The sequence below is a fragment of the Apodemus sylvaticus genome, chromosome 11 (assembly GCF_947179515.1).
Source record: "Apodemus sylvaticus chromosome 11, mApoSyl1.1, whole genome shotgun sequence".
NCBI classification, from domain to species: Eukaryota; Metazoa; Chordata; class Mammalia; order Rodentia; family Muridae; genus Apodemus; species Apodemus sylvaticus.
The window spans coordinates 33,648,502-33,675,429 of NC_067482.1; the positions used below are offsets into that span (position 1 = coordinate 33,648,502).

General features: G+C 45.4%; 1 protein-coding gene across 3 annotated transcripts in view; it reads right to left on the reverse strand.

The window, feature by feature from the left end:
- Positions 1–3,347: 3,347 nt before the first annotated feature.
- Positions 3,348–26,928, reverse strand: part of Cep135 (centrosomal protein 135) — a 62,434-nt gene continuing 38,853 nt past the window's right edge. For 2 of the 3 annotated variants that reach the window (XM_052198346.1, XM_052198347.1), the window contains exons 15-26: positions 25,939–26,090; positions 19,904–20,019; positions 19,678–19,832; positions 19,209–19,264; positions 18,370–18,538; positions 16,976–17,086; positions 16,452–16,637; positions 12,322–12,531; positions 11,182–11,384; positions 10,378–10,503; positions 7,300–7,413; positions 3,348–4,458 (exon numbers count right to left, since the gene is read on the reverse strand). In XM_052198346.1, coding sequence (XP_052054306.1) covers positions 7,311–7,413; positions 10,378–10,503; positions 11,182–11,384; positions 12,322–12,531; positions 16,452–16,637; positions 16,976–17,086; positions 18,370–18,538; positions 19,209–19,264; positions 19,678–19,832; positions 19,904–20,019; positions 25,939–26,090 — 1,587 coding nt within the window. In that variant the 3' untranslated portion in view covers positions 3,348–4,458; positions 7,300–7,310. The remainder of the gene's footprint in view (positions 4,459–7,299; positions 7,414–10,377; positions 10,504–11,181; positions 11,385–12,321; positions 12,532–16,451; positions 16,638–16,975; positions 17,087–18,369; positions 18,539–19,208; positions 19,265–19,677; positions 19,833–19,903; positions 20,020–25,938; positions 26,091–26,928) is intronic. The other variant, XM_052198348.1, reaches the window with a different exon arrangement.

The window sequence follows — 26,928 nt, forward strand, 5'->3', positions numbered from 1 at the left end:
AAGGTTGTTCCTTGCCATCAGGGATCTAACTTCCCCTGCTTCCTCCTCCTCCTCTTCCTCCTCCTCCTCCTTTCTTCTTTGCACATGGCTACTTAACAGACCACAACCAGCAGCATCCAACGTGAACCAACAACCCGCACTTGGGGCCGTAGCATTTCTATACCTTCCGAAGCGTCCTCAGAATTCCAAATGTCACACACTCGCAGACACTATCTGCAGCTGTCAAAATCACGCACCCGCTAGAGCACATAGTCAGCTGCTGTGGACGATCTAAAGTAGCCTCGTACCACACCTGGGATTAAAATGAAACCACATTCTTATATTTCTGTGTTTTTAAAGAAACCAAAATCCTTGCTACAACATGTTCTTTAGATTGGCCCATTTTCCTGCCACTGTGATGTTATTTTTTCTTTATGGTTGTTGTGTTTATGAAGCACATCTTCCTTATCCACATCATATTGATGGCTCCACAGCCTGCCTGTTGTCAGTAGTGCAGCGATGAGCTCGGAGAGTCCTGTGGGTCTCTCTATGTAGGAGTGCAGCTGGGTCACATGTTCTTGTGTTTTAGTTTCTTGTGAAGCTCCACGGTGATGTGCACAGTAGCTGTGCACACTAACGTTCCCCCCAGCAGTGTGTAAGGAGCTATCTTCCCCCCATCCTCAGCAGCACTGCCATGCTTTCTTGATGATAGCTGTGCTGACTGAGACAAGCAGGGATCTCCACGCAGTTTCAATGCCACGCTTGTCTGATGTCGAAGGAAGCTGAGCATCGAGCATCTTTTCAAGTACCCATTGCTACTTCCACTTCCTTCTTTGTGAGCCGCCTGTTCAATTCACCAGCCTATTTATTGGTGGATGATTTTGGTTTGGGGTGTTGAATGTTTTCAGTTCTTTATATATTTTACATATGCCTCCACCCTTTCCAGGCTGGAGATTTCTCTGGTCACCTGGGCCTCTATGGCATGTATGGGCCCCACTGACGCCATCTTGCTTTAAAGCAGGATAAGAATATCATCAAATAGTAAAACAAGCACCCAGGCCACTGATTTTGTATGCTAATTCTGCACCCAGCTGCTTTGCACAGTGTCCATGTTCATCTGGATTAAGCTCTCTGGCGGAGTCTTCAAGGTTGTTAAAGATAGGATTCTATTGTTCGCAAACAGGGATAATTTGACTTCTTCCTTTCCTAGTTGTATCCTGCTTCTTTGTCTTATTGCTCCAGGTAAGGCTTCACGCAGGCCACAATTTCTTGTCTAGTATTTTTACCGACACTGCCGACTCTCCAAGCCTTTACCGTTTAACTCAGCTCCTTTTTGTATTCTCACGGACTCCTGGGTTTGGTCTTGACTGTGTCCCAGAGTTCTTGACATGGTAGTTGTGTTTGCTTATTTTCCATTTGCTCATTCTTTCTTCCTTGTGGCCATTCTGTCTATACGGCTGAGGCTCTCCGGCATCTCCCCCATCTTCTGACATCATGTGGGTGACCTTCCTCTCCAGCTCCTGGACTGAATTAATCTGCTTCTTTCTATCTTCTTTCAACATATTGAAGATTTTTACCAGAAAAGTCAAAATGAAGCTGCAGCCACTCAGCCCCAGATAGAAGGAAGAAAAACAGCAGTTACTTCCAGAAGCAGGGCCTGCCCCACCCGTCCCTGGGACAGGAAACCAAAGCTTCAAGAGGAGGCTGATGGAGCTTGGAGCTTCCTCTACAGTAGATCATATATTAGGACATGAGCATAATAAATATAGGAAATTAAAGCAAGTCCTTATGGTTCAGCCTCCTTGCACAGGAGACGGCTCATTGCTTTGTCCTGCAAATCTGGTCAGCCACAAGGCTGCGCCTCACCCGTAGAAATTCTCATCTATTCGGTGGAGTGTAGGACCTCATGTGTAGGTTTTCGTCAACGTCCTCCAGGTGACTGCAATGTGGTGATCCAAAGACATTGACAGGAAAATGCTGAAGGTAGACAGAGCTAATGGTGGAAAGGCAGACAGTGAGTCACATGGTCGAATCTTCTCACTGGGGGAGAAGGGTATGGGATGCGTGTGGTAAATTTGCAATGAGCCAGGAGGATGGGTACACAGCGTAATAGTAATGCTAAAATTATTTACAGTGAGAAGACTGAGTAACTATAAACACATATCAGTGCATTTTGTTCATGGTGTATCCACTAGGAACTCTGATTTAAATTCTTGTATTTTGAACCAAAAATTAAGGACTTATTTAAAAAGATGGCTGGCACAAAATTTAAAAGATATTCCCAACTCCCATCATGATAAAGTTTGATTTGAGTAAATTTTACTTAATTTTAGAATTAAGAATATGACTAATATTATATTATAAAATATGTTGTAAAGAAAAGAGAAAGTAAATTGACTGGTATGTTTATTGGCAAATCTATAATCAAACTCCATGATTTAAAGTTATTTAAAACAAAAGTAAGACAATCTATAAAAGGAACATTCACTTTTTAAATTATACTCACTGTTAAAAACCTGAGGTTCAATGGTTATAAAATAACAAGTTTGAAAGGAACAAATTTATAATTACAGAAGCCATTAAAAATGAACATTTAAGAAAGTGTGTCTTGCTGTTGCTTTGGGAGAAAAGGTGGAGACAGATATTTTATCACATGTATTTATTACAAGAGTTTCCAAATGACATTGTAAATGGTCCTTTTTCCGTATTTTGCTACAAAACATGAATTTACTCAAAGGAGATAGAATGAAAAAATGATAAAGATGGTGGGAGAGGAAGTCATCCTATATTCAAATATGCAGCAAATTATTGTAAAGGAGACACCCTGAGCACACAGGGCTCACTAGTGACACGAGGTCTCCCCACCTAAGCCCAGAGGAATCGAAGCCTGCTTCTCATAGCTGTGCCTGTGCTGTGCTGACTTTTAAGTTCACTCTTAATCATTATGAAATGTGGTTTTAAAAGAGGATTTTCTTCAAATGTGAACAGTTGATACATGATTAGTCTTTGTATCTGACATTTTATTTTATATGTCTACTCTCTTCTTAGGGTTGGCACACAGCTAATCTCTTTAGAGTTACAACCTTGAAAGTGAAATTGTAAAAAGGTGTTTTCAACTTATCTGCCACAGGATGGTGTTTACATGCTATTCTGAAAGACTGGGTAAGTCTCCGGGATTCGAGGCCACAAACAGGTATTGTCAGATGCATATTGGATGTTTAACAAAAACACTTTTCTACATTTACTTTATAGTACTTTAATATTCTGTAATTTTAGACTAGTACACTGAAGAATTTAGTAAAAAAATATGCCGCAATTTTTCATTTGATTGTTTTACAAAACTCTGAATATATTTTAGCTTAATTCTAAAAAAAAAAAAAAAAAATTTGCATCACATGGAGAACGCACAGGCCAGCCCAGACGAGGCCCACATAGATAAAAGTGTCTCTGACTGCCGCCCTTCCTGCTTGCACTTGACTACACAAGGCCATAACTACTTTATCTAGAGTTATGTAATGACGTCACTAGGTATAGTCCCTCTATAGCCAGGAAAAAGTTTTTCAAAGTTGATGAGAATATAAGCAATGTTTGAACAGGTAGCTCATCTCCAGTAGGTCTGACCTCTCGGAAACAGCAAAAACCTCAGGAAAAAGAAAAATGGTATCTGTTGAATTTTTGGTTTTAGAAATTATAGTATGAATGAGAAATGTATCCCACAGGCTTGGACACTGGAACGCTTGGCCCTCAGTTGTGAGGGGTGCTGTTTGGGGAGCTTAAGAGGTACAGAGATACTGGAGCAAGGGTGTCCCCAGGAAAGGCTTTCGGAGTGCAGGGCTTTCCCTCCCTCCCTGCTCACTCCAGCTCTGTGCGGGTGCTTGCTGTTAGCTGCCACGCGGCCCTCATGGAGTCCTAGCTCTCTGGAGCCACAAGCTCGCATAAACGCTTTCTTTCACTTAAAAAAAAAAAAAGTCCTGCCATTAGACTCGATTTAAAGACTCCCCTGTCTGACAGACAGCATGTGGACTGACGTCACACTTGAGAAGAGCATCAAATAGATCATTCTCTGAATCCATCATGCTATGGGCTATAAACACACCTAAAGAGTGCGAGAATACTTACATGCATGCATACATCATGGTTCACTAAGGCACAGGTTATTAAAGCATAAGGTGAGCATGTTAAATTAATTCACAGTATAAACACATTTTAAGGAGTAATTTTAGTTGGGAATAATAAAAATTCACATATCACATCAGTTAAGCTATTAATACATATTTTGCTTTTTTCACATATGAAAATATACATATAAGGCTCTTTAAAACTAAACATTTTTACATAAATATCCACTGATTTAAATAAAGGCTGACAGAGGTAGAATTTGTGTCAATGTTCATGATTTGCAGGAACAAGTACTTCAAATATTTCATTACTCTTGTGTTCTTATAAAAATCCATGTAGAAACTCACTGAAAACCATAATCTGAAAGGTAAGTGAAGACAAAAATGAGTCACTCAATAAGTTAATAAAAGCTTTAGTTCTATAGTTTTACAATACAGTCTCTAATAAAGACTTGTCTCCCCAGCGCCATCTGCTTTAGGAGGCATCCCTCCACTTCCTGAGGGACTGTCTGGTTTGCCGAGTCCCAGCTTCCCTCAGTGAGCCTGTGTGACGGACGCTGTGTGAAGAAGACATGCACTTGGTCTCCTCGTCCCCTGTGCAGTGAGAGTGGTTGGTGGTGCTGACGGAAAGACTGATGGCTGAGGGCCTTGGAGAAGGCGTTGATCAGTAGGATGGCGTAGAGGAGGCAGGCTAAGGGCCAGTCGCCAATGCTCATGATGAATCGGCTTGCTATGCCATGTACTGAAACTGAAGCCTCTGTAAGGCCCAAGTGGACTAGTTGTAACGTTATTAGAGAGGCAGTGGCTACTGGTCCCACATTCTACTTGGACAACCTCAGAGTTAACCACCAACAGTCAAGTATGGAAACGTGTTTGGCACCTTGTTCTGAGGCATTGAAACAAAAGGTAAACTGCCACTTAGGCACCCTCAAAACAACCCAGTACCTGACCGGATGTAAGGGTGCAGTGACTGGGATGATAGGAAAATAAATGTTTTAAGAACATAAACATTCACACAAAGGCAGTCATCGGCCATCATAGGCTGGGCCCTAGACACTGGCCTCAGTGTGTGAAGGCCCAGAGGAGCCCTTGTTTGTGATGGGACTTGAGCCTCTGAGGAAATGCTAATTATCATCCACACACAGTGCTTCTATTAAAAGAGGCAAAGAGATGGAGGAAGCTGACTCAAGCGTTCTGTCAGTGAGTCTGCATCCTCAGTGACATCTGTCACGGCCAGGGTCTGACTCAGGCGTCTTTCCGACCACCAAGGAAACAGTCCATCTCTTACCACGCCTCGGCCAAAGGCATCCTGACATCAGCTCCTTGGAAACAGAGCCTTATGTCTACAGAAGCTCGGGGGTAAGTGATGCCAGCAATTCCAATCCTAAATCTGTACTCAGGGCGCTCTTCCCAACAGCTAGGACGATGCCTGTCGAGCGCAGAGTGCGAACTAATGGTTTACGTTTACGTCAGGGTACTCCACTATGCAGCAGTAATAACCACCAGAAAGCACACGTATCATTGGCTGGATCTCATAAATGCACCACAGAGAATAAGAAGCCAAAAAAGTTCAATTTCACTGATAAAATCCAAAAACAAAGGAAAAAGAATCTATGCTTTAACGATTAAGACAGAAGCTTTGAGAGTGTGCTTATGATTTCTTTGTCTTGGTGCACGCCAAGTAGATGTTAGTGCAATCCCAGTGAGCTATGCGCCTTTGCCATGGCACCTTTCCCCGACTGTGCCTACTGTAGGCAGGGTCTCAGGCAGCCAAGTGGGCCTCCAACTCACCATGCAGCTGGGCATGACTTCGAACACCTGACCTTCCTGCCTCCACTTCCTAAGAGCTGAGAAGAGTTTTGTGAACTCATTTTGAGATCTACTGCAAACTCTTCCTACTCTTTCTATGTCTGGTTCCCACATTTCCTGAGTGGCTCAGACACGGCTATGAGGCAGATCCACTACAGACAAGTCTTCCACTCAGGGTCTGTGTACCCTCCTTACACTTAGGACGGATGAGTTAGAGTATACACCTATACACATAGGCTGTACGCCCCGCCCTAACTGTCAAGGCTTTCCCCCACACTGTTCCTCGCAGCCCTACACCCTGCACACTGCTCTGCACCTCGCAGCCCTACACCCTGCACACTGCTCTGCTCCTCGCAGCCCTACACCCCTGCACACTGCTCTGCTCCTCGCAGCCCTACACCCTGCACACTGCTCTGCTCCTCGCAGCCCTAAACCCCTGCACACTGCTCTGCTCCTCGCAGCCCTGCACCCTGCACACTGCTCTGCTCCTCGCAGTCCTACACCCCTGCACACTGCTCTGCTCCTCGCAGCCCTGCACCCTGCACACTGCTCTGCTCCTCGCAGTCCTAAACCCCTGCACACTGCTCTGCTCCTCGCAGCCCTGCACCCTGCACACTGCTCTGCTCCTCGCAGTCCTACACCCCTGCACACTGCTCTGCTCCTCGCAGCCCTGCACCCTGCACACTGCTCTGCTCCTCGCAGTCCTAAACCCCTGCACACTGCTCTGCTCCTCGCAGCCCTGCACCCTGCACACTGCTCTGCTCCTCGCAGTCCTAAACCCCTGCACACTGCTCTGCTCCTCGCAGCCCTACACCCTGCACACTGCTCTGCTCCTCGCAGCCCTAAACCCCTGCACACTGCTCTGCTCCTCGCAGCCCTGCACCCTGCACACTGCTCTGCTCCTCGCAGTCCTACACCCCTGCACATTGCTCTGCACCTCGTGCGCTGTCTCTACGCCTTTCCCACTTCATCAACTGTTATTTGTACATTGAATTTGGTAGCTGCTTAATACCATCCTGTGACATCTCATATTTCTTAGCAATCGCTGACTCCCCCACTTCTCTGCAGGGCTAAGAGTGAGCCCAGGGTTCCTGCACATGAGGCGAGTGTTCTCCTACAGACCCATACTCCTAGCCCTTTCCTTTCCTTTCTGTTTAGGTAAAGTTAACACACAGTGAAATGCACAGAACATGTGTTCAGTTGATGCAAGTCTACAACTGCACATACCATGTAACTCTGCCACGCCACGGGCCCATAGGACATGCCCTGTCCACTGCTCCAGGAAGCTCCTGGGAACTCCTTTCCAAGCCAACTCTCTTTCTCTGACAGGGACAATTCTAAAAGTTTTACAACTACAGATTATCTTTACCTGTCTTTGGTACCTGACACATACCTTTCTGATAACTATGCATTTATATGTTCAGGAGACTGCACAGGAGACTTCAGAGTAGAACTCAGAGGTGACGGAGGAAGGCCAAGCCGGCGCATCTCTTGGAGTGCTCGCTCTCTGTAAGTGAAGATGACAGGAAGTAAGGAGGGAAGACTTGGCCCCTGCACAGCCGCTCACCGCCGTCCGTAAGAGGAGGATACTTATGGATGGTGGTGAGCAACTGTGTAGGTACCGAGTCCTGGGCGAGATTAGCCTGTGCTCTTAGCCACTGGGCCATCGCTCCAGCCCCGATTTGTAGTTGTTTTCAGGAGTATGTAAAATATTTCAATTAAAAGAATATACATTAGGAGAAATTATCCGAAGCAATTATGCTATACTATGTCAGAACATTAGGGTATTAATAAGTAACATATAAAAACATAACAATCACAATGGTATATCTAGTTTTAAAATGTAAGTATACCAAGTATACATTCAGAAACATACAAATCCACATAAGGCAGCCAGGGTGGCCTGTGCCTGTAATGCCAGCACTTGGGGTGGGGGCAAGGCACAAGGAGAGAGATCCTGTCTCAAAAATAAAACCAAAACCCAATATACAACTAGATGTTAAACTCAAGATATTAAAAGTGATTCTGGGGAATTTCCTTTCTTCTTTCTGCTTTAAACATGCGTGTATGTGTGTTTACATATGTATATATCTGTCTGTCTGTCTGTATCTGTCTGTCTCGAGTGCCATGCTTCCTTACCCTTTACCGTCTTCCGTGGCATTGGGTGCTTAGCACCTCAGCTTCCTGCCTTGCCCTTCCTGCCTCTGCTTTCCCTCTTCTTTCATGGCCCCTCTGCTTCTGCCTCTCCTCACATCTGTGTTGTCCCCAGGGCCTGCTCCATCAAGTCCTTCCTGATTCTACGCAAAGGGAGTTCAAACTCCAGTGTCCACACAGTTGTACACTCGCCTCCACCCCAGCAGGTGCCCACGTCTTCTAGAGACAGGCTTTTGCTATGTAGGCAGGCTGGTCTCCTGCTCATCCTCCTCCTAGAGAGTTTGAGGATCACAGGGGTGCATAATCACGTGTGTGTGTGTGTGTGTGTGTATGTGTGTGTGTATGTGTATGCGCGCGCGCATGAGCTCAAAGACAGTCTTGTACACACCGATGTCTGAAGCAATCCTGAATCACTTGTACCTCGCTAATGTTGCTGTCACTGCAGTCCAGGTTCTGAGGACAGTGCGCCCGCGCTGCACACCCCCCTCCTCTTCCCTTCCTCTCACTGAGGACAGTGCTCCTGCACTGCACATCTCCCTCCTCTTCCCTTCCTCTCACTGAGGACAGTGCTCCCCCGCTGCACATCTCCCTCCTCTGCCCTTCCTCTCACTGAGGGCAGTGCTCCCCCGCTGCACAGCCCCCTCCCCTGCCCTTCCTCTCACTGAGGGCAGTGCTCCCCCGCTGCACAGCCCCCTCCCCTGCCCTTCCTCTCACTGAGGGCAGTGCTCCCCCGCTGCACAGCCCCCTCCCCTGCCCTTCCTCTCACTGAGGACAGTGCTCCCCCGCTGCACACCTCCCTCCCCTGCCCTTCCTCTCACCTCTCTCTGCTCGTCCACCTAGCCTTTGCTGTGCCTCTAATCCCAACGGTCAGAGACAGAGGAGCCCACTTTCTTCATCACCCTGCTCTTCCCAGTGTCAGGGGTGTGTCAGCGCCTGGGGCCCCAGGGGCCTCAGTCTGCCCTTTCCTTCAGTTACTCAGTACTCAGCTTTTCTTCCTAGAACAGTTGCTCAAACCTTTTCCTTTTTCAGTGTTACCCTGCCAAAGAAACTTCTAAAAGACTTTTTCTCTCCAAGTTTCTCCTTCTATCCAAGACAACTAAATAAACACACAGGGTCCTGCTAGTGTATGGTGGCCTTTGAGGGACATCCAGCGCTGAGGTACCTAGACTGTTTCGCTGCCTCCACAAGAAGCAGGTTTTGCCTAGAGGGTGGGAGATGGTGCCCGTGATGGGGAGTCACTTAGTTTGATGTAAAGAGCAGGGGCTACGCATTCATGAGGCCCAGGGTTCCTCTGTGGCCCAGGGGGCAGGAGGGGGGTGTTAACTCTGGACCACAGAGAACATGACTGAGAGTTTTGGAATCACAGAGAAATCATTATATATAATTTAGCACTCCATCTTCCAAGTGTCCAAAACTTATACCACTGCCGCAGTAAAACTCATCTACACTTCATGAGACATATCACTCAAGCTCTGATGCAAACAGGAAGAATAAAGTTTTAAATGCTCTAATAGGCAATTTTAGCCTACTCAAAAACCGATCTCAGGTGTCTAAAGAAAGAGCAACAGAGAAATATAAGCTGGCTGTTGATTTGTAAATTAGACTTCGATTTTAATTCATTTCTTTTTGGACACTGGTCTCCCAGACTGGCTTCATCATCCCCCTGCCTCAGCCTCCTGAATGGTGGGACACAGGGGCCTGCCACCGTATCTGGCTGATGTTAATGGTTAAACAGGCCTCATCGTTGCACTATTTAGGGACCGGATATTCTCACATAAGGCAAATGATCTGAACTGTACGCAGGAAAACGGCTGAGGAGCGGGGAACATATCACAGAGATCGCGGCATGAGCTGTGCCCTGACGTCATGTTTGTGCTTTAACAGCAGCTCTGCCATTTACAAGTGACCTCAGTTTCCCATCATGTCGTCATGAGACTGGACATGCTGAGAGCCCAGCCCATGACCGCTAGCTGCGCTCATGACACGATCATCATCATCATCATCATCATCATCATCGCTGCCCACGGCAGTGCGTTCAGAGACCCTGCCTGCACTGCATCTGGGCTCCTGCATGGACCTTTGCTGTCCCCGCCTGTACCCTCCGTCCCCTACAGAATGCTCCAGAAGCACCTCCACAGCAGTGCTGCTCCCTGCTACAGGGACTCTGCCTGTCATGGAGTCTCTTGCTCTAGGGGGAAGTGCCTAAGTTTACATATTAATGCTAAAGCAGCTTGCTGGTGGCATGCCATGTTAAGTACTCTTTAAAATGGATAGAGTATGCAGAAACACTGTTCAGTGCTCAACAGAACTGTCTTACCGTTCGTACTTCTCATGTGACATCTGCCTTTTCAGATTATCGTAATCTGTCTGCAGCTGTGCCACTTTAGTTCGCAGCATGGAGGTTTCTCGGTTTTGGGTAGTTCTTAAAAACAAATGTATAGATCTTAGAAATAAAAAAACGAATGACCTCTTTTGTAGAATCAAGTGCAAATACAACTGGGCTGATTCTTAAGAAGAGACAAAGATCACAGTGTTTCAACAGTGGCTCTCTCTAGCGCGGAGGTCTGTCACAGTCTTTGGCTTACTGTCGGCTGCGGAGCGGGTATCACGTGCTGCCCAAGCCATGAACTAGAAACACAGGAGGTAAAACACGCCCCTTCGCTCTCCCTCGCCTCTCGCCTCATAGGGAACGCTGTTTCAACTCCTTGGCCCTGTCAAAGCCCACTTTTCTGTGTGCTCATGAGTCCAGGATCTTCTCTTCTAGGATGTTGTCATCACCAGTCGTCACTTGAGTACCAACTCTCACCTGCTCTAAGCCTTTCCGATCTACAACCAGCTGACCCTGACAAGCCTCCCCTCAGCAAGGCCTCTGCTCACTCCTCAAATTCAGGTCCTCCCCTGAAGCTCACTCCTCCCCTGCTCCCTCCCGTGGCTCCACCTTGGGCGAAGATGTGCACATCCATGGCTTTAGACACCACGTCTCCTCCTGCCATCCAGACGCAGCAGGAGGAAGTCAGGTAAAGACAGCAGCTCTGTGGTTCTGCATCACAGCCCTCCGGTGCCCTCGCTACCTCAGAAGTGGAAAACAACTTCCCTGCACAGGTTGATTCACAACACTTACAGTTTGCTTTCCGAGAGGTTTAACTTCTCCTTTAGGAGCTGGATTTCCGTGTCCTTCTCATGGGACGTTAAATGGGACTGGAATTCTTTATCTCTGTTTGTAGCTAACAACGACTCGAGGTTTTTAATTGTCTGTCTCTCACTCGTCAGCTGTTTTTTTAGCAGTTCTGATTCTGATTTTACATTCTCTAATTCTGCTACTGCCTACAGGAAAAAAAACCAAAGATTAATTCAGTAAAAGTTTAGGCATCGTCTGAAAATTTATTTATCTTACAATATAACAGTGGCTGACTGCTCAGTTGTTTTGTTTTTGAGTACTGGTGGAAGACTTCGAAACATTTCTTTGGTTGTAAGAAAAGCATGATGATTTTAAAGTTCTCTTTGCTACTTCTACAAGGACTTCTTTGGCTTTAAGGCGTACTCCTCTCAGACAACCAGCAGCCATCTCCCCCTCCAGAGAGGGTAACACAGATGATGACCCCCACCTCAGCCACGAGTCCGTGCCCGCTGCAGCACGCTTCATCTCTCGGCACAGTTAAGCGAGGACTGCAACGTCTCAGTACACAGCTCGACAAGAGAAACTCAAAGACATGCTCACATGAGAGCACATACCAGCCCACTCAAAGGAATGTCTCATCTTGGGGATGGGCAAGTCCAGGAAAGAAGACTCAATTAATAAGGCAAATGTCTTGAGATTTTATTATAAAAATTTCAATTTAGAAAACTTTAATCTTTCAATCAAATTTTACTTTTAAATTAAAAAAAAATAATGTATGTTTGCAATCTACACCTAGAAAATGCCTAACCTCCTAAGTACCACCTATTCCAACTCAATTTTATCTGCTTTTTACTTTCTTGCCCAGAGTGTCTCACGGGATAGCACGAACTCCCTGCTCAGCCACGCCCCATCGCACCCTCGTGCTCCACTGACAAACCTCGGCAGAGAGTCGTCAAACCCAGCCATCAAAATCTTACAATCACAGGGAACACTCGAAAAGAGAATGTAGAGTCGGGCCGTGAGCATCGCTCTGTACAGCAGTGCCCGTCATGCCTCCCAGCACCTGCCCTCTCCAGCGGTGCCCGCCATGCCTCCCAGCACCTGCCCTCTCCAGCAGTGCCTGCCATGCCTCCCTGCACCTACCCTCTCCAGCTCGAGGCTTTTGGAGTTCAGCTGCTGGGTCATGACGTCTTTGCCCGAGTCAAGCTTAATGCACAGCTCTCGGAGAGACGACACGTCGCCCAACACGGTGGCTTTCTCGCTCTCGTGTCGACGCAGTTCCTCTTCCAACTGAGACATGGCCTTGGCCATGGATGAGATCTGGGCCTCGTATGCGTGGTGCGCATTGATGTGCTGAGAACACAAAGGCAAAACATGAAAAGTGACGCAGCTCCGCCACTCAAAGTGCAAGCCTTCAAAGATGGCTTCTGGAGCCTGTGTGGCCACAAACTTACTTCAGAAAACCAAGTGCCAATTTTTGCATATGCTAAAACATTCTCAGGAAGTGATGTGCTATTTTAAGACAGTCTAAGCAGGGAGTTTATGCATAAAAGGACTGGCATATAATTAGTAATCATAATAACTAAATATCTAATGTATATATTTAGAAGATGCAAAGATGAAAATTACACTGAAGTGTTGTGAATGAGTGTTTTTTAAAAAAGTTTTTTTCTTTATAAATGTCCCTTATTATAATATTGGTTTTTCTTATTATATAGTAACATACAATATGAAAATGTATTTATATATATTTCCAAATCATTCCTTTAAATTCTAAATTTGAAAACCGGGGTTTATTTTAATATTAAATACCTAAATTTATATTTAAATTTAGTCTAGTTTCACTGGCTAACTTTGTAAGATTTTAGTGATTTTTGAAATAATGAGCAAAATTTGAAATACTCTTCAAAAACTTTCCTGAAATAGCACACATTTTAAATTTCTTGTTATTTAAATTTTATGTGATAACTGTGAATTTCTATAAAATCTACTTTGGGGTTTCAGGAGCTAGCCACTCTTAAAAAGCAGAATGACTTTAACAGAGTTTAAAGAAATCAATCAATTAAAAAAAGAACAGTATCTGCAACGAAGCTTATGAGACATCACTACAGGAAAGCAAGTGCTTGGATGCTCCACTGTCAGAACTGAGCAACCAGCAGGTCCCCAAATCAAGCACACAGGCCAGGCGTGCAGCGCGGCTCACGGGTAGAGCGGTTTCCTAGCTTGCATCAAACCAAGCACCCAACCTCAGCAGTACAAAAACAAACTACACAAAAATCCTACACACACCCATTCTACACATCACATAAGAATATTAGCAATAATAAAGATAAAGCTGTAAGGGCCCTCTTTAAGACACTATTATAAGCAGAGAAGCATTTATTTAACCAAGAGTTTGTAGTCACTCAGAGTTTGGAGGCCTGCTGTCACAGACACACAAACTGAGTGTGCTGTCTGACTTTGTACTGTCCTCCACAGGCGTGTGCAGCTGAACATGGTCCCCAGTTGGTGGCACTCTTGGAGAGGCTATGGAGATTTTGGGACAGGAGGCTTGCTGGGGGAAGTGTGGCCTTTGGGAGTTTACAGCCCTGCCCACTCCCGGCTTACTGTTTTCTGTGTGAGTGACCTCCGCTTCCTCTTGCACCCCCTGCTGCCATGATGCCCTCAGCCCGGTATGGATGCCCCCTCTGGACCTGGACACCACAGTGAACTATCTCTCTCTTAAGTCCCTCTTGCCATCCTGCTCTATCATAGCCAGAGAAATCCTGAGAACACTGGGGTCATCATTCCCCCTTCACATCTGGATGCCGAAAGCCAGTATCACTTTTAAAAATATTTTATTTTTAACATTATGAGTATTTTGCCACCAAGTCTGTACAGCATGGGCACGTAGGGCCCACAGAGGCCAGAACAGGGCAACAGATTCCCCTGAAACTGCAGTTACCAACTGTTGTGAGCCACCTTATAGGTGCTGGAAATCAAACTCAAGTCCTCTGTAGGCATAGCCAGAGCTCTTAAATACTAGGCCATTTCTCTATCCCTGCATACCCAGATTTTAAGAACCAGTTCCTTGTGGAACTGAGGCAGAGTTCTAGGCCTCTCTCCTTTCTTTGGTGATGCTGGTGACCACCTTGCCTTGCGCACGTCTCCACCTTTATTTCACAGCGCTCCTCAGTGCCCCACATTTCCCTCATCTAAGATGGACTCGGGACGTCCACTGGATCATGCTTTGCCTTACCTGCAGGATCTAATCTTAACCACGTCTGCAAAGACACTGCTTTCACTCTGGTCACACCCAGGAGTAGTGAGGCATTCGAGACTTTTTGGCAGTCATAACTGTACCTGCTCTAAAGCCCTGCAAAGTTACACCCTTCTCAAGCATCAAACGCCTCCAGTGCGGCCAAACTCTTTTATTTAATAGATTCAATTTTTTTTTTGAATATGTGTTTATTGGGCTGGGTTGCACACATAAGATCAAAAAACAACTTGCAGCAGTCAGTTCTGTCTTCCTGCCATGTGGAAAAACCTCAGAATCACCTGGCTCCAATGCACCAACTCAATGGTCCTCCACCCACAGTACGAGCGTCAGCTCCAGCTCACGTAGGCACCGTCTAGGTTAGGTCTGACTACGACTACGACTGGTGCACTCTGAGGTAACTATTTACTCTACCTACTTCTAACGCTAGAAAACAAGTTTTCCGCTACTGAAATACAGTATGGGACATAGAGCAGATGGCTCCATCCTAACCGGAGAGGAAGAGGACGAAGCTGGCTAGTGCTCCTGTTAGTCGGCTGTCACTCCGTGCGACAAAATACTGAAGAATCATCTTGGAGGACAATTGTATTTTAGCTTAGTTCTAGAGATTTGTGCCCATGGTCACTTGGCCCCATTGCTTTTGGGTTGTGGCGAGGCGTGGCACCACACGAGTCCACTCACTTCACTGCAGCCTGAAAGCAAGGGGTGCAGGTAAGGAAGAACCAAGGCCCCAGGATTTCTTCAGTGATGTATCCCGTGAGCTAACATCCTCAGCACAGCTCTACTTCTTAAAGGCTCCAGCCTCCGGAGTAACATCTCAGGCTGGTGATGCTGCACAGGCCTTCCTCTGCCTGGCCTATATCCCACGTCACCTTCTCCCTTCATGAAGCCCACAGTACTAATACTTCTATAAATCTCTCTCTAAGACAATCCAGGCTTTTCCCACCACACACCTCAAAATGATTCCAGTTTCTGTTCATTACTCAATTCTAAGACTTCTGTGTTTCCCAATGTTTATTACAGCAGTGACCCCCGTTCTTGATCCCCAAGTCTGAACTGGTGTGTATTGGGGCTGTGGCAGCAACAACTTTAAAGGCTTACAACAGACATTTCCTCTTCACAGTTCCAGGGGCAGAGATGCAAATGTCAAGTGAGAGCAAGGCTGAGTCCCTGGAGATTCTGAAGCAGAGCCCGCCCCATGCCCGTCTCTGAGCATGATAGTCATGAAGCGACTATCAGCAGTGTCTGCGTCTGTCTCTGCACGGTGGTGTCTGACATGCCTTTGCTTGCTAAAGTGCCCTCATTTTGTATTAGTCTTAGGCACGGCCCCATTTTACATGGTTATAGCTGCAAAGACATTACTGCAAAATAATAGTCTAAGGTTTAGTATGTATTAGTATATATATATTGGGGGCTCTAACTCTATGCAGTACAGAGTCATTACTTTCTCCTGAAGGATGATAACTTGAAACTTATACCATGAAAACAAATAGGCAATCTAATTATATCAAACTGTGAGTCCTTATTAATTTACCTGAACTCAAAACTATATTAATAAAATTTTTATTCAACTGACATAATGATGAGAGCTTATTTATGTTGAAATGCTCAACTCCTGAGCCATTTCTCCAGCCCATAGCTCGTCATTTTGTCCCAAAACCCATGAAAGTAACTAGAACACCATGTTAGTACGAACACGACTCTCAAGGTCCCAAATGTGGAAGTAAACAAACTTCACCACATTTGAATGTAGCCTTGGAAAAGGACAAAACATGATTTAAGACAGATCCGTTTTGAGATTAAGTGAGCCTGGGGAAGATGGAAGTACTCTACAAGGTGGAGGTTAGCACACTGTTAAGAATGTACTTAATGCCATAGCACCACACACTCATGAGCAGCTAACCGGCAAACCTTATGCTGCCTGTCTCTTTCTACTGTGAAAAGGGACCGGGCCCCCGTTGAGTATGACAGCCACAGAGCATCCCTGTGGCGCCCTTCCAGGACAGCGTGGCCTCACCTCCTGGATCTCCTTCTCCAGGAGCTCCACTCGCTCCCGCAGGTGCCTTCTCTCTGTGTCGATGGAGAGCAGCTCCAGGCGGACTGAGCTATTCTCCCCTTCCGCTTGCTGAGCCTTGATCTCCCAGTCCTCAGCGCGGTTGTGAAGCATCTGGAATCTATCTAGTAAGTCTTTGTTTTCCTTTTCCTGGTTTAAGAACAATTACATTATTTCTAAGTCAATACTGCCAATGTAACATCTGTATCACACACTCACACACACATACACACACACACACACACACACACACACACACACACACACACACACAGTGGTGACACCTGAAGCTGCTTGAATTTAGGAAACATCAGTATGTGTATCCGTACTATTCTAAGATCTGTGGAGAAATATAAAGTTAGTAGGAAAGACTTCTACTCTTAAATATCTAATATGTAATCTCAAATGCCCCACAGTTAATGCTGGAGGCAGAACTGGAGGCAGAGAGCTCTGGAAAGCCGGTCTTACTGTGAGCTGAAGCTCCTCACCTTGGAGGCCATCAGGCTCTCCCACCGCGACACCTCGGTGATGTACTTGTGGACTCTGCTCTTCATCTCTTCTTTCTCCTGCACTGCTGCTTCCAGCTCCAGGGAGACCTCCTGTAAGTCAGCAGAGCAGAGAGCCAATGTCAGGCCGCAGGCGTGTGCACACAGCTCCGCTGGAACTGAAGAAGAAAAGTGTGGGGAACCTCTACTGTGCTCTTTTTCCATGGCTAGCCTTGGTGTGTGTGTCTCTGTGTGTGTGTGTGTGTACAGTGAAAGCACATATACACAGGTGCACAAGCTGATGTGCAGAGGTGCAGAGCAGAGGAGGATGCCAGGTATCACTGCCTCCCTCTCCCTTTCTCTCTCTCTCTCTCTCTCTCTCTCTCTCTCTCTCTCTCTCTCTCTCTCTCTCTCTCTCGAGCTTTCACTGAGAGTAAAGTTCCCCATCTCAGTGAGGCTGGCTGTCCAACAAGCTCCTGGGATCTGCTAGTCTATGACCCCAACTCTGGGGTCACAGGCAGCCACGCCAGCCCTTTGACATGGGTACTGGGGATTTGAACTCAGAACATCTTACTTTCATTTCACAGCAAGCATCCTTACCCACTGAGCCATCTCCCCGGCTCTGATCTTGACTTTTTAGCAAACTTTGCCATAAAACTCCCATGACAGTTCTGACCTTGTATTTGATTTTACATCAGGGCCAGTTAGTTGGCATTAAAAAGGTAATATAACTACAATATGGTTGATATTGAATAATACAGAAAGTAATTTTTATACATAAAAGAAATCATCAGTCTCCTCAGCATAATCCTGTAATAGACCAGTACAAACAAAACCTTACAATATCTGCCATTTAAAATATCCCTGTGTCTGTTTACAGGTTCGTCTCTGAGAGAAGAGAAGTAAGCACAGTTACTAAACCTGCCACGGTCCGTCATGCAGAAAGAGGCGCCAAGGCTGAGGCTGTGTCCTGCCCCATCCCAACAGAGCCATGCTCCCTAGCAGCAAACACTAAATGGCATCAGGCCTGGTGACACGCCTGCCATTCCCACACTTGGGAGGCGACAGAAGAGCATCAGGATCCGGATTCTTTGGCTTCAGAAGGAGTTGAAGGCCAGCTGGGGCTACATGTGACCCTGTGTCCAAACAAACAAGCAAACAACCAAACTAGGAAGGAAGTTCAGGCCCAGGTGGAAAAGGAGCTGTGGCTGCGCTGATCAGCCCACCGTGCTGGCTGAATTGTGAGAACCATCTTTGCTAAGCCGACAGACACAGCTGCCGTACAGGAGCTACTCCGCTTACGTTCAATCCCTTCGCATTTTTGGAAGAATGTATTTAGAAGTTTAATACTTAGCAAAAAAAGTAAGTTCATGAAAAATCTTTGCCTGGTTTCATACCTGGTTTTCTCTCGCCATTGTGGCCAGGTCATCTTGTAACCTTCTATTTTCCTTAAACGAGATCTCTCTCGATTTCCCAACATCCTCAAGCTCCTTGTGAGCAGCATCCAGCTGGCGCCGGAGGCTGTTTATCTCTCGGTCTCGATTAGTCAACGTTTCTCGTAGCTGGCTGTGAAAGAGTGGGGCGGTAATAGCAGTGTGATGGAAAGGCTAGCTCACTCAAAGTAACACTAGACAGTCTCAGCAAGTGCGTGAGTACAGCAGAGTCTATGCGCTACCCTTGGACACTGACTAAAACTACTCGGGAACTTTAGATTTCCATCCACCTTTGTATACAAATAAAGCCACAAAATAAATATTATTATACAAGCTAAACAAACGTAACATTTTAAAGTGCTAAAAAATACAATATAAAGCCACATTAAATATTTGGTGTTTATATTGCCTTTATGATATAAAACATAAAGGCATGTAGAATAAATATAATTAGTGACTTTTCTGTTTAGATAGCTTAAAATGTTTCTGGAGACCAAACACAAAATGTGAAAATTTGAAGAATGCTCAAGATAGGCTTAGTTGAAGAACAAACACGGAAGCTGGCCATTACAGCAGTCTAAGCTGAGATATCAGGACTTGAACAGGTGACTACATAAGCACAGAGAGCAAGTGGGTAAATCACAAAGGCAATGCGACCCAATCCGACAGCAGCAGGGAGCAAGGCAGAACAGGACAGAGGGAACAGGCTGCCGCGGGCAAACAGTCCTGGCTCCAGACTCTAAGTAGGAAGGCTGCGTTTACTACGATGCCTTAGACTCGGACACCACTCATTGGTTACTCACTTAAGCGACGTTTCATACTCTGTGACTGTCACCTTCAATTGGGCAATAACTTTTTCCTGGAGAAATTACAGAAACATAAAAGATTTTAAGTCATTCATACAGAATCATCTTTAGCTAAGTTTGCATAATCAACTAAATTTAGGTAAGTTCAATTCCATAAATTATACATAAAAGCAAGTTCTAAATAGCTCAGTTCTATGCCTGCCTATATGTTACATCTGGCATGTCTCCACCCACTGAAGAGCTCAAGTGGCTTCCTTAAAGTGTGCTTTAATGAGGCCAAATCACATTCTAGGAGCAGATGAGCTCCCACCGTAAAGATGCCAATTACGAGGACAGGAGGAAGTCTCGCTATGTCACAGGCAGAGCCGTGGGTCTCAGGACTTCCTCATGTGCTGTAAGAACTGCAGTTTCAGGTGGAGACTGAGCGGCCCTGCTGAGATGGGGAGGACTGCGGGCAGAATCATACTTTACTCAGGAGGCTCTCCTGCAGGCTGGCGATCTTCTCCGTCTTCTCGTCTACGGTCTCCTGGAGAATGTCCTTCTCTTTGTCGATCACCCCGATGGTCTTCTTCATTGAGTGAGTCTCTTCACTCTGCACAGTCATCCTGTGGCTGAGAGTCTCTAGAGAGAGAAGAGTGTTGGTGAGGTGGAGGCAATTTAGGGGAGAAAAAGCGAAATTTCAAAAGGCTCACCTAGTTTTTGCTCCAGCATTTTAATTTGCTCTTGGGCTGATTCAAGTTCAGTCCTTTTTACAGAAAGTCGGTGCTGACAGTCATCCAGCGAGTGCTGCAGCTGCTCGCTCACCATCCTAAGGGGGACAAAGACAAACGGCGTGCCTCAGCTCTCACAGAAGCAGCCTTGATAGATGGGTGCTCTTAAAACAGTTTGATTTCTTATTTAAGTCCCTTTTATTTCTTATTACAAAGCTCTCCCAGCCTAGTCAATGGATTCCATTATACATATCACTCCTGCTGTCCACCATTCTTCTCCAAGATGCTTTTATCTTCCTAAAAATGGTATGGTATAAAAATGAAATTCATTGTATATTCTTTTCCGGAGGATTTTCAGTAGTTTTAAAGTTCTCCTCAGTTCCCTAACATCGACCCCCTTTTTCTCAAAATCCGCGTTGGAGAGTAGAGTCGAAGCCATGTTTTATGACATGGCCGGCACTCCAGGCTCTCCGTAAGTCCTCACCATCTGGACCGTGCGAGCTTGTAAGTTTGCTTCTCATTTTGGTTTTCTGCGGCAGGTGACTGTAGGTCACAGTGCTGGGAAGGCAGGCACTTCTCACAGTGTGATGGGATGACACTGAAGGCTGGTTTCAGGGAACAGGGGACGGACTCACGGCCACTCAAGCCATCCACGTGAAAGCCTGTTCCCAGTGTCTGCCTCTAGTTGGAAGTAACTGCTCATTTTCAGCAGTAACGTCCTAGAAGCTGTCACACAACATCTTGGCTGTCATAGACACAGGCTTCGGGATGCTTCTATCTCTGAGCAGGAAGCGTTTACCCGGTCTGGCTGAAAGGTCATTCTCACCTCAGTTAGCTGGGAATAACTTCCTTTGGGGTTTCCTTTGAGAAGACACTGAAGAGGATTCTAACAGGAGCCTGACTTAGAAATGATAATGAGCAAGAGGTCTAATCCCAAAACAATGAGGGTAAGATGGGGCATTTCTATAGAAATAAGTCTAAGGGACACTGGGGTGATGATCTGAAGACAACACACTAACACGGCGCTCTCACAGCAAGCGGATGAAGAGGACAGAGGCAGGCAGGACAGCAGAGCTGGACTGACATCTTAGAACTGTACAATGGAACCAAACCAAGTCAGAGAGAGGCCAGGTTCAGTCAGTTTTACTCAGGAAAAGCATTAAGTCCACGTGGGTGTCCCTGAAACCTAGAGCCATGGCGTGCGGGGCTAGCTGAGGGGAAGGGACTGTGTACACGATGGTTCACGGGTTCCTGGAGTAGTTCTGTTACAACTATGTTCCCAAGTTTAGTGAAACAATTTACTTGTCCATAATCACAAAACTACCAGGGTGGAGGCCAAGGTACCAGGATAGGCTGTCTCCTATTGCCTTCTGTGCAGAATGCAGGGAGACCAGTCATCTCGAAAGCAGCAGGTCTCAGCCTTCTTAGGAAGGGTCTCAGCCCTTTAATACACCTCATGATGTGGTGACCCCAACCATAAAATTATTTTTACTGCTACTTCATAACTGTAATTTTGCTACAGTTATGAATTGTAAATATCTGTGTTTTCTGATGGTCTTAGGCACCCATGTGAAAAGGTCACCGACTCCCCCAAGAATCCCTGCTCTACCTCAACAGGAAAAATGGAGTGACCTTAGAGGACTCACTGAAGAGCAAATGGCTGACACTACTTAAAACTCCAGGCAGAACTAGGCCTCCTTTGCACGTAGCTTTATAAATGGTGTGATGTGCTGTTGGGAGAGGAGCTGAGAAGGGCACACAGGACAACTCTGGACTGACGGAAGGGAGGCCCTCAGGTGAGCCCTAGCAAAGGCTGCCCCTCTTCTACCCCAGTGTAGAGAGGGCAGGGGCAACAGAAAAGTCTGGCTGCAGTACTGCTGCCCGGAGGCTCACGGAGGGCCTGCCATTTTACTCTCTCTAAATTGGAAGGAAACTTTGAAAACCAAGTTGTCAGTAAAAAATGAATCCATTTCTTAGCGTTAAAAGTTACAGAAATAAAAAATGATTTCTCACCAGAAAAGAATAAAAAAAAGTAAAACTGAATTTAATTCCGGCTCTCCATCCAACAGACCTATGCCTGGCTCAAATCCTCTCTCAGCCTCAAAGTCCACAGTCACATTATACAATATCTATGCACACTCTCATTTTTTGGGATAAAACAGATTATTTCCTTTCATTACAGAGTGTATCTAAAACATCTTTATAAAATCTCTTAAAGGTTCTTTCATTCATCATAAATGTTTCAAGTTCTAAAATGCAGGCCCGCCTAAGAGGGATAAGTTTGGAAATTTAATGACCTGTTAGAGGAAAGCTATTGATGGGCTTTCTGGGAGCTTCTTCTATGAGCCTATGGTCCACGCCCATTACTGACTACAAGACTAGGAATAACGTCACATGGTGCACCAGGAAAGGAAGCGGGAAAGGAATGATTTCAACATCGGCTCCACAAGCTCCGACGCTGGTATTTTTCATGGGAGCGTTCTTATTCTTATTGCTAAGAAAATACAGGAGGACACCCCCAAACAGTTTTAGGAACCCACCCCCAAACAGTGACAGGCATCCCAGGCAACCAATTTTCATTTCCTTATCTAAAGTGATTTCTGATTCCTTAGCAAATATTTCAAGGGAATCTAGCTGCATATATCTGAATAAATCTAATATTTCTGAATATATCTTACATTTTGAAGATTTATTTACTTTATGTATATGAGTGGTCTATCTGAATGTACACCTGCATGCCAGAAGAGGACATCAGATCACACTACAGATGGCTGTGAGCCACCATGTAGTTGCTGGGGACTGAACTCAGGACCTCTGGAAGAGGCAGCCAGTGATCTTAACCACTGAGCCATCTCTCCAGTCCCTAATAATATATCTGCATGTTTCTGAATATATCTAAACAAATCCCAGTAACTGATATCTACTGGCATAATCACAGGTCATTTGCAGGAAACTGCTATTGCAATGCTGTCCTTCCTAGATAATAAACACGTAATGCTTTTACTGATGTACTGAAGCCTAAGGGCTGCGACACAGGATTCTAGATGTTAAATGAGGATGAGCATGGAGATTTGAGGTCACATCTGGGCAAGAGTAAGAACTCTTGTAAAAGTTACAGTGTCTACATCGTGGTGACAGCCCTGAGTGGCATGGCTGTTAGAGCCACATGGGCTGCAGTTACAGAGATTAAGATGCCGGCCATGGAGTGATTAGGAAAAGGGAGTTGTCTAACTGGCTGGAAAATAGCTTATACTTGAGTACAGTCTGACAAACCACAGCTGATTGCTTATTTCTTTCTAGCTGCAAAGAGTTTTTATGTTTAAGTGAGTGAAAAAATATTTCCACAGGAAAACATTTTGTGACATAAAAATTAAACAAAATACAAATTTCAGCATCCATAAATAAAACTGTGGTGAAACAGAACCGTCATCCTCTCTCACTTATACACTGCCTACTATGACTTTCGCACTTCAGAGGCCAGGTTTAAAGGTGTGGTGGCAACTGCATGGCCCACATAGTCTACAATACCGAGTGCTAGAGTTTGCTGACCCTGGTTCTAGAGACTAGCTAGCATACAGACGTGTGACAGCCATCATCCCTGCACACAAACTTTCCCTTCTTATGCTTGAAGGTTTGCGTTAGGCTGCAAACTGCTGGACCTCATTAAATGTTGTAGTTCAAGAGAGGCAAGAGTCACTACCATTTTCAAAATGGCTATTCTCACACTGTCTTCTGATGCTACAGCAAGAGACCAGACCAAAGACCCACTATTTCTACAATGAGAGGTTCTTTTTGACCCAGAAGGCCTGGTTGAATGCATGGAAATTTGGTAGGAAAATATGCCTAATACAGGAAGAGGAAGGGAACACTGCCTGCAAGGTGAAAAGGAGAGTGACCTCATCTACCTGAGAACCAGCCTCATGTACGAAGCATCATGCTGCTGGAGTAACGACAGCTCTGTGAACCACACTGAAAACGGCACAAGGCTTGGACAATGTCCTTCTGCTTCTGCAAAGGGTTGCATTGTGGCTTGTACTGAGTTTAGTACTGAATTTAGACCTGATAGATCAAAGTCAAATTTTTACCAATGTTTATCAACTGAATATTGAAGACATACTAGTCTTGGAGACAAGCCTCCCCCCATAATCCCCTCTCCCTCCCCCACACAGAGAGGGGAGAGGGGAAAGGGAGAGGGAGGGAAACAGGAGGAGGAGAGGAGGAGAGGGAGAGAGGGAGAGGGGAGCAAGAGAGAGAGGAAGAGAGATTCGGTGAGTGGCAGGCAGAGTTCTGATATCATGCAATGTGCACGGGAGGGAACAGCTGTCATGACCCTCTCCGGCTGCACAGTGACTGCATGGCACACAGCTGAAGGCAGAAGCAGGCTGAAGCCAGAAGAGAAAATGGAATTCGTATCAGAACAAAACCTGCAAAGCAGCTATAGACCACACTATGGCATCCACAAGAGGACACCAGCTGCTGTTTCCAGAGTCTTCTGTGAGGACAAGAAAGTAGTAGTATGGTTCTGATCTGAAGAAAAGAAAAACAGCAGCTCTGGTCAGGTGGATACAAAAGCCAAAAGGGTGGACTAGCACTTCTGCAGATGGAAATGGAGCACTGCATTTGCCTGGACTTTGGAGCTGGAGACAGACCAGAAGAGAGGCAGGCTCACTCTGCTCTCCTCCATAGAGTACCTGCAGACAGAGGGAATCAGGAAGCTGTCTCTTTTGGCTTTTCATAAAGCCTGCCTGATAAAGATGGCAGTAAGGCATCAAGGGAGAAAAGCTTGCTGGTCACCGGGGAGCACGAGTCTCTCCCTCGGCCCTCCTCTTCCTGAATCCATCTTCCATCACACAGTGGGTTGCGGTTTCTTCTACTGGAGGTTTGCGAGTCCTGGCTTTTGTATATGGAGTCTGTGTCTCCTATTCTCGCCGCCTCTCTGTCCTTCTGAATTGTAGGTGAAACTCTTGAACCTGCTCTTTTATTTTACCAGGTCAGTTTTCTACAGTAGCCAATTACTGCTCAATAACCCTTCAACTGTAACTTACCAATCTATTTAAAAAAGTTATCATCACTACCATCCTTCCTGATTGCAACGTGTTACTGCTTCAGAACTGGGCTGCATAAAGACTGTGTTGACATTTAAAGATTTCTTCCTAACTGTTATGACGAATGTAATTTAGACAACTAGATTCCCTCTGACTCCTCAGAGTAGAGGGTCCCCGCTCACCCTCTCTTACCTCTTTTGCCCATGACGGCTATGCAGTTGGGGGTGGGGGATACTGTTAGCTTTTATTTCCTTCAGTTGTGTGTACTTGAAACTGACAAATGGCTAACCAAATGGTCCAAGATCCCAACGTATATATTATGCAGTAGTGTACTGCTGTTTTCTTCCCATGTAAGTCACCTTTTGATTTTATGAAAGAAATATTTCTTAGATTTGCCTTTTGCCCGTGAGGTTTGCAGCTATTGTCTCAGTCCTGATCTGAGATCTTCTCTGCCTATCGTCAGTCTCTAAGACTTCAAATCCATGCTCTATGTTCTTGCACAGTCTGCTTCCTACCCAATGGTCAATTTTTCTGTTTCTAAATCATAAAGGGTTAAAAATAGGAGATACAACATTCAGATGTTATATTGTTTTAAAAGACTTGAGAAGAAGATGGAAACGGCCCACATGGCAGAAGTTCTAAGACCCGGCAGGCCTTCCCTACAAAGCACAGCGTCTTGATTATCTACTAAGGTGAATTTCAACAGCAGACAGGGCAGACAATTTTTTGATGATCATGACAACCTGTGAAAGTTTCAAAACTATGGCCAGATCTCTTCAGATTCACTCAGTAAATCAGAGCATCTAAAGGCCTCCCTCATCCTCTGTAAGACCTCCTAGGAGACTGGACCATGAGGTCACCTTGGGAAAAACACTGTTCAAAGACACTGAGCAAAAGACCACTGAACCTTGCATACCCAGAAGCAACATGTTCCAGAGGGAAAATAGTGAAAGGAAGCTTTACTAGACTTACCTGAGAGAGTTCACCTCTGTTTTCCGATTGGAGGAGTCACCGGCCACGTGGCTAAGCTGTTGAGCTTGGAGTTTTGATTTGTTCTCTAATGACTCTATCGTTTCTTTCATTATTAGCATTTTAGATCGCAATTCATATTTTTCATTTTCAAGCTATAATTTAAATTTAAAAAATTAATAAGCAGATGTGATAATATCTTATTTTTCACAGCTACTCTTTAATAATATTTCTGGAAGGTAATTATGGAGCTATATTAAACAGTGACTGTCATCTGTATTCTTAGGACCAACATGTCAGCGTGGGTGCATCTGTTTGCCCTTCCTCACTGATACTACAATGAAAGAATACATGTAAACAAAAATAAAAAGAAAACGCCCATAACAGCAATGAGACAGGAAGCGGAACTACAAACAGAGGAAGTTCCCAAACTCACACAGAACCCTCCATGGCTCACTTCCAGGTTTTGGAACCAACAGATTCTTATCACCTAGAAAACCTTGAAACCTGAAGGAATCAGCAAATAAACAAAACTGGGAGGTGGAAGGAGATTGACAAAAACAAAGTGAAGCACTTCCCAACCATGTGGAGCAAGACGACTTCATTTAGATCACGGGACTTCTCTGCACGGGAGCGTAAGACTTGAAGTGTGCTAAGATTTCACTAAATTATAAATCCATGAAGTGCTGGCTCTGCAGGTATGCCCCAGGGCACCAAGCCCCTTGCTGTCCTTCACTGCATCACAGCAACATCACGTCCTAAGCCACACACTGTTCAGTTTTGCTTGGTTTTAAACTTTAAAGAGTAGACTCACACCATGCGCTTTCTTCAGCAACTTAGTGTTTTAGTACAAGCTGCATCTGTACCAGTCACACCTCTGATGTTAGTAACCTTCTGTCTGCTCAATAGAAATTGTAATAATTTCTATTATGATTGATGATGTACGACTGAGATGTACGATTGATGATCCACTGTACGACTGATGATCACATA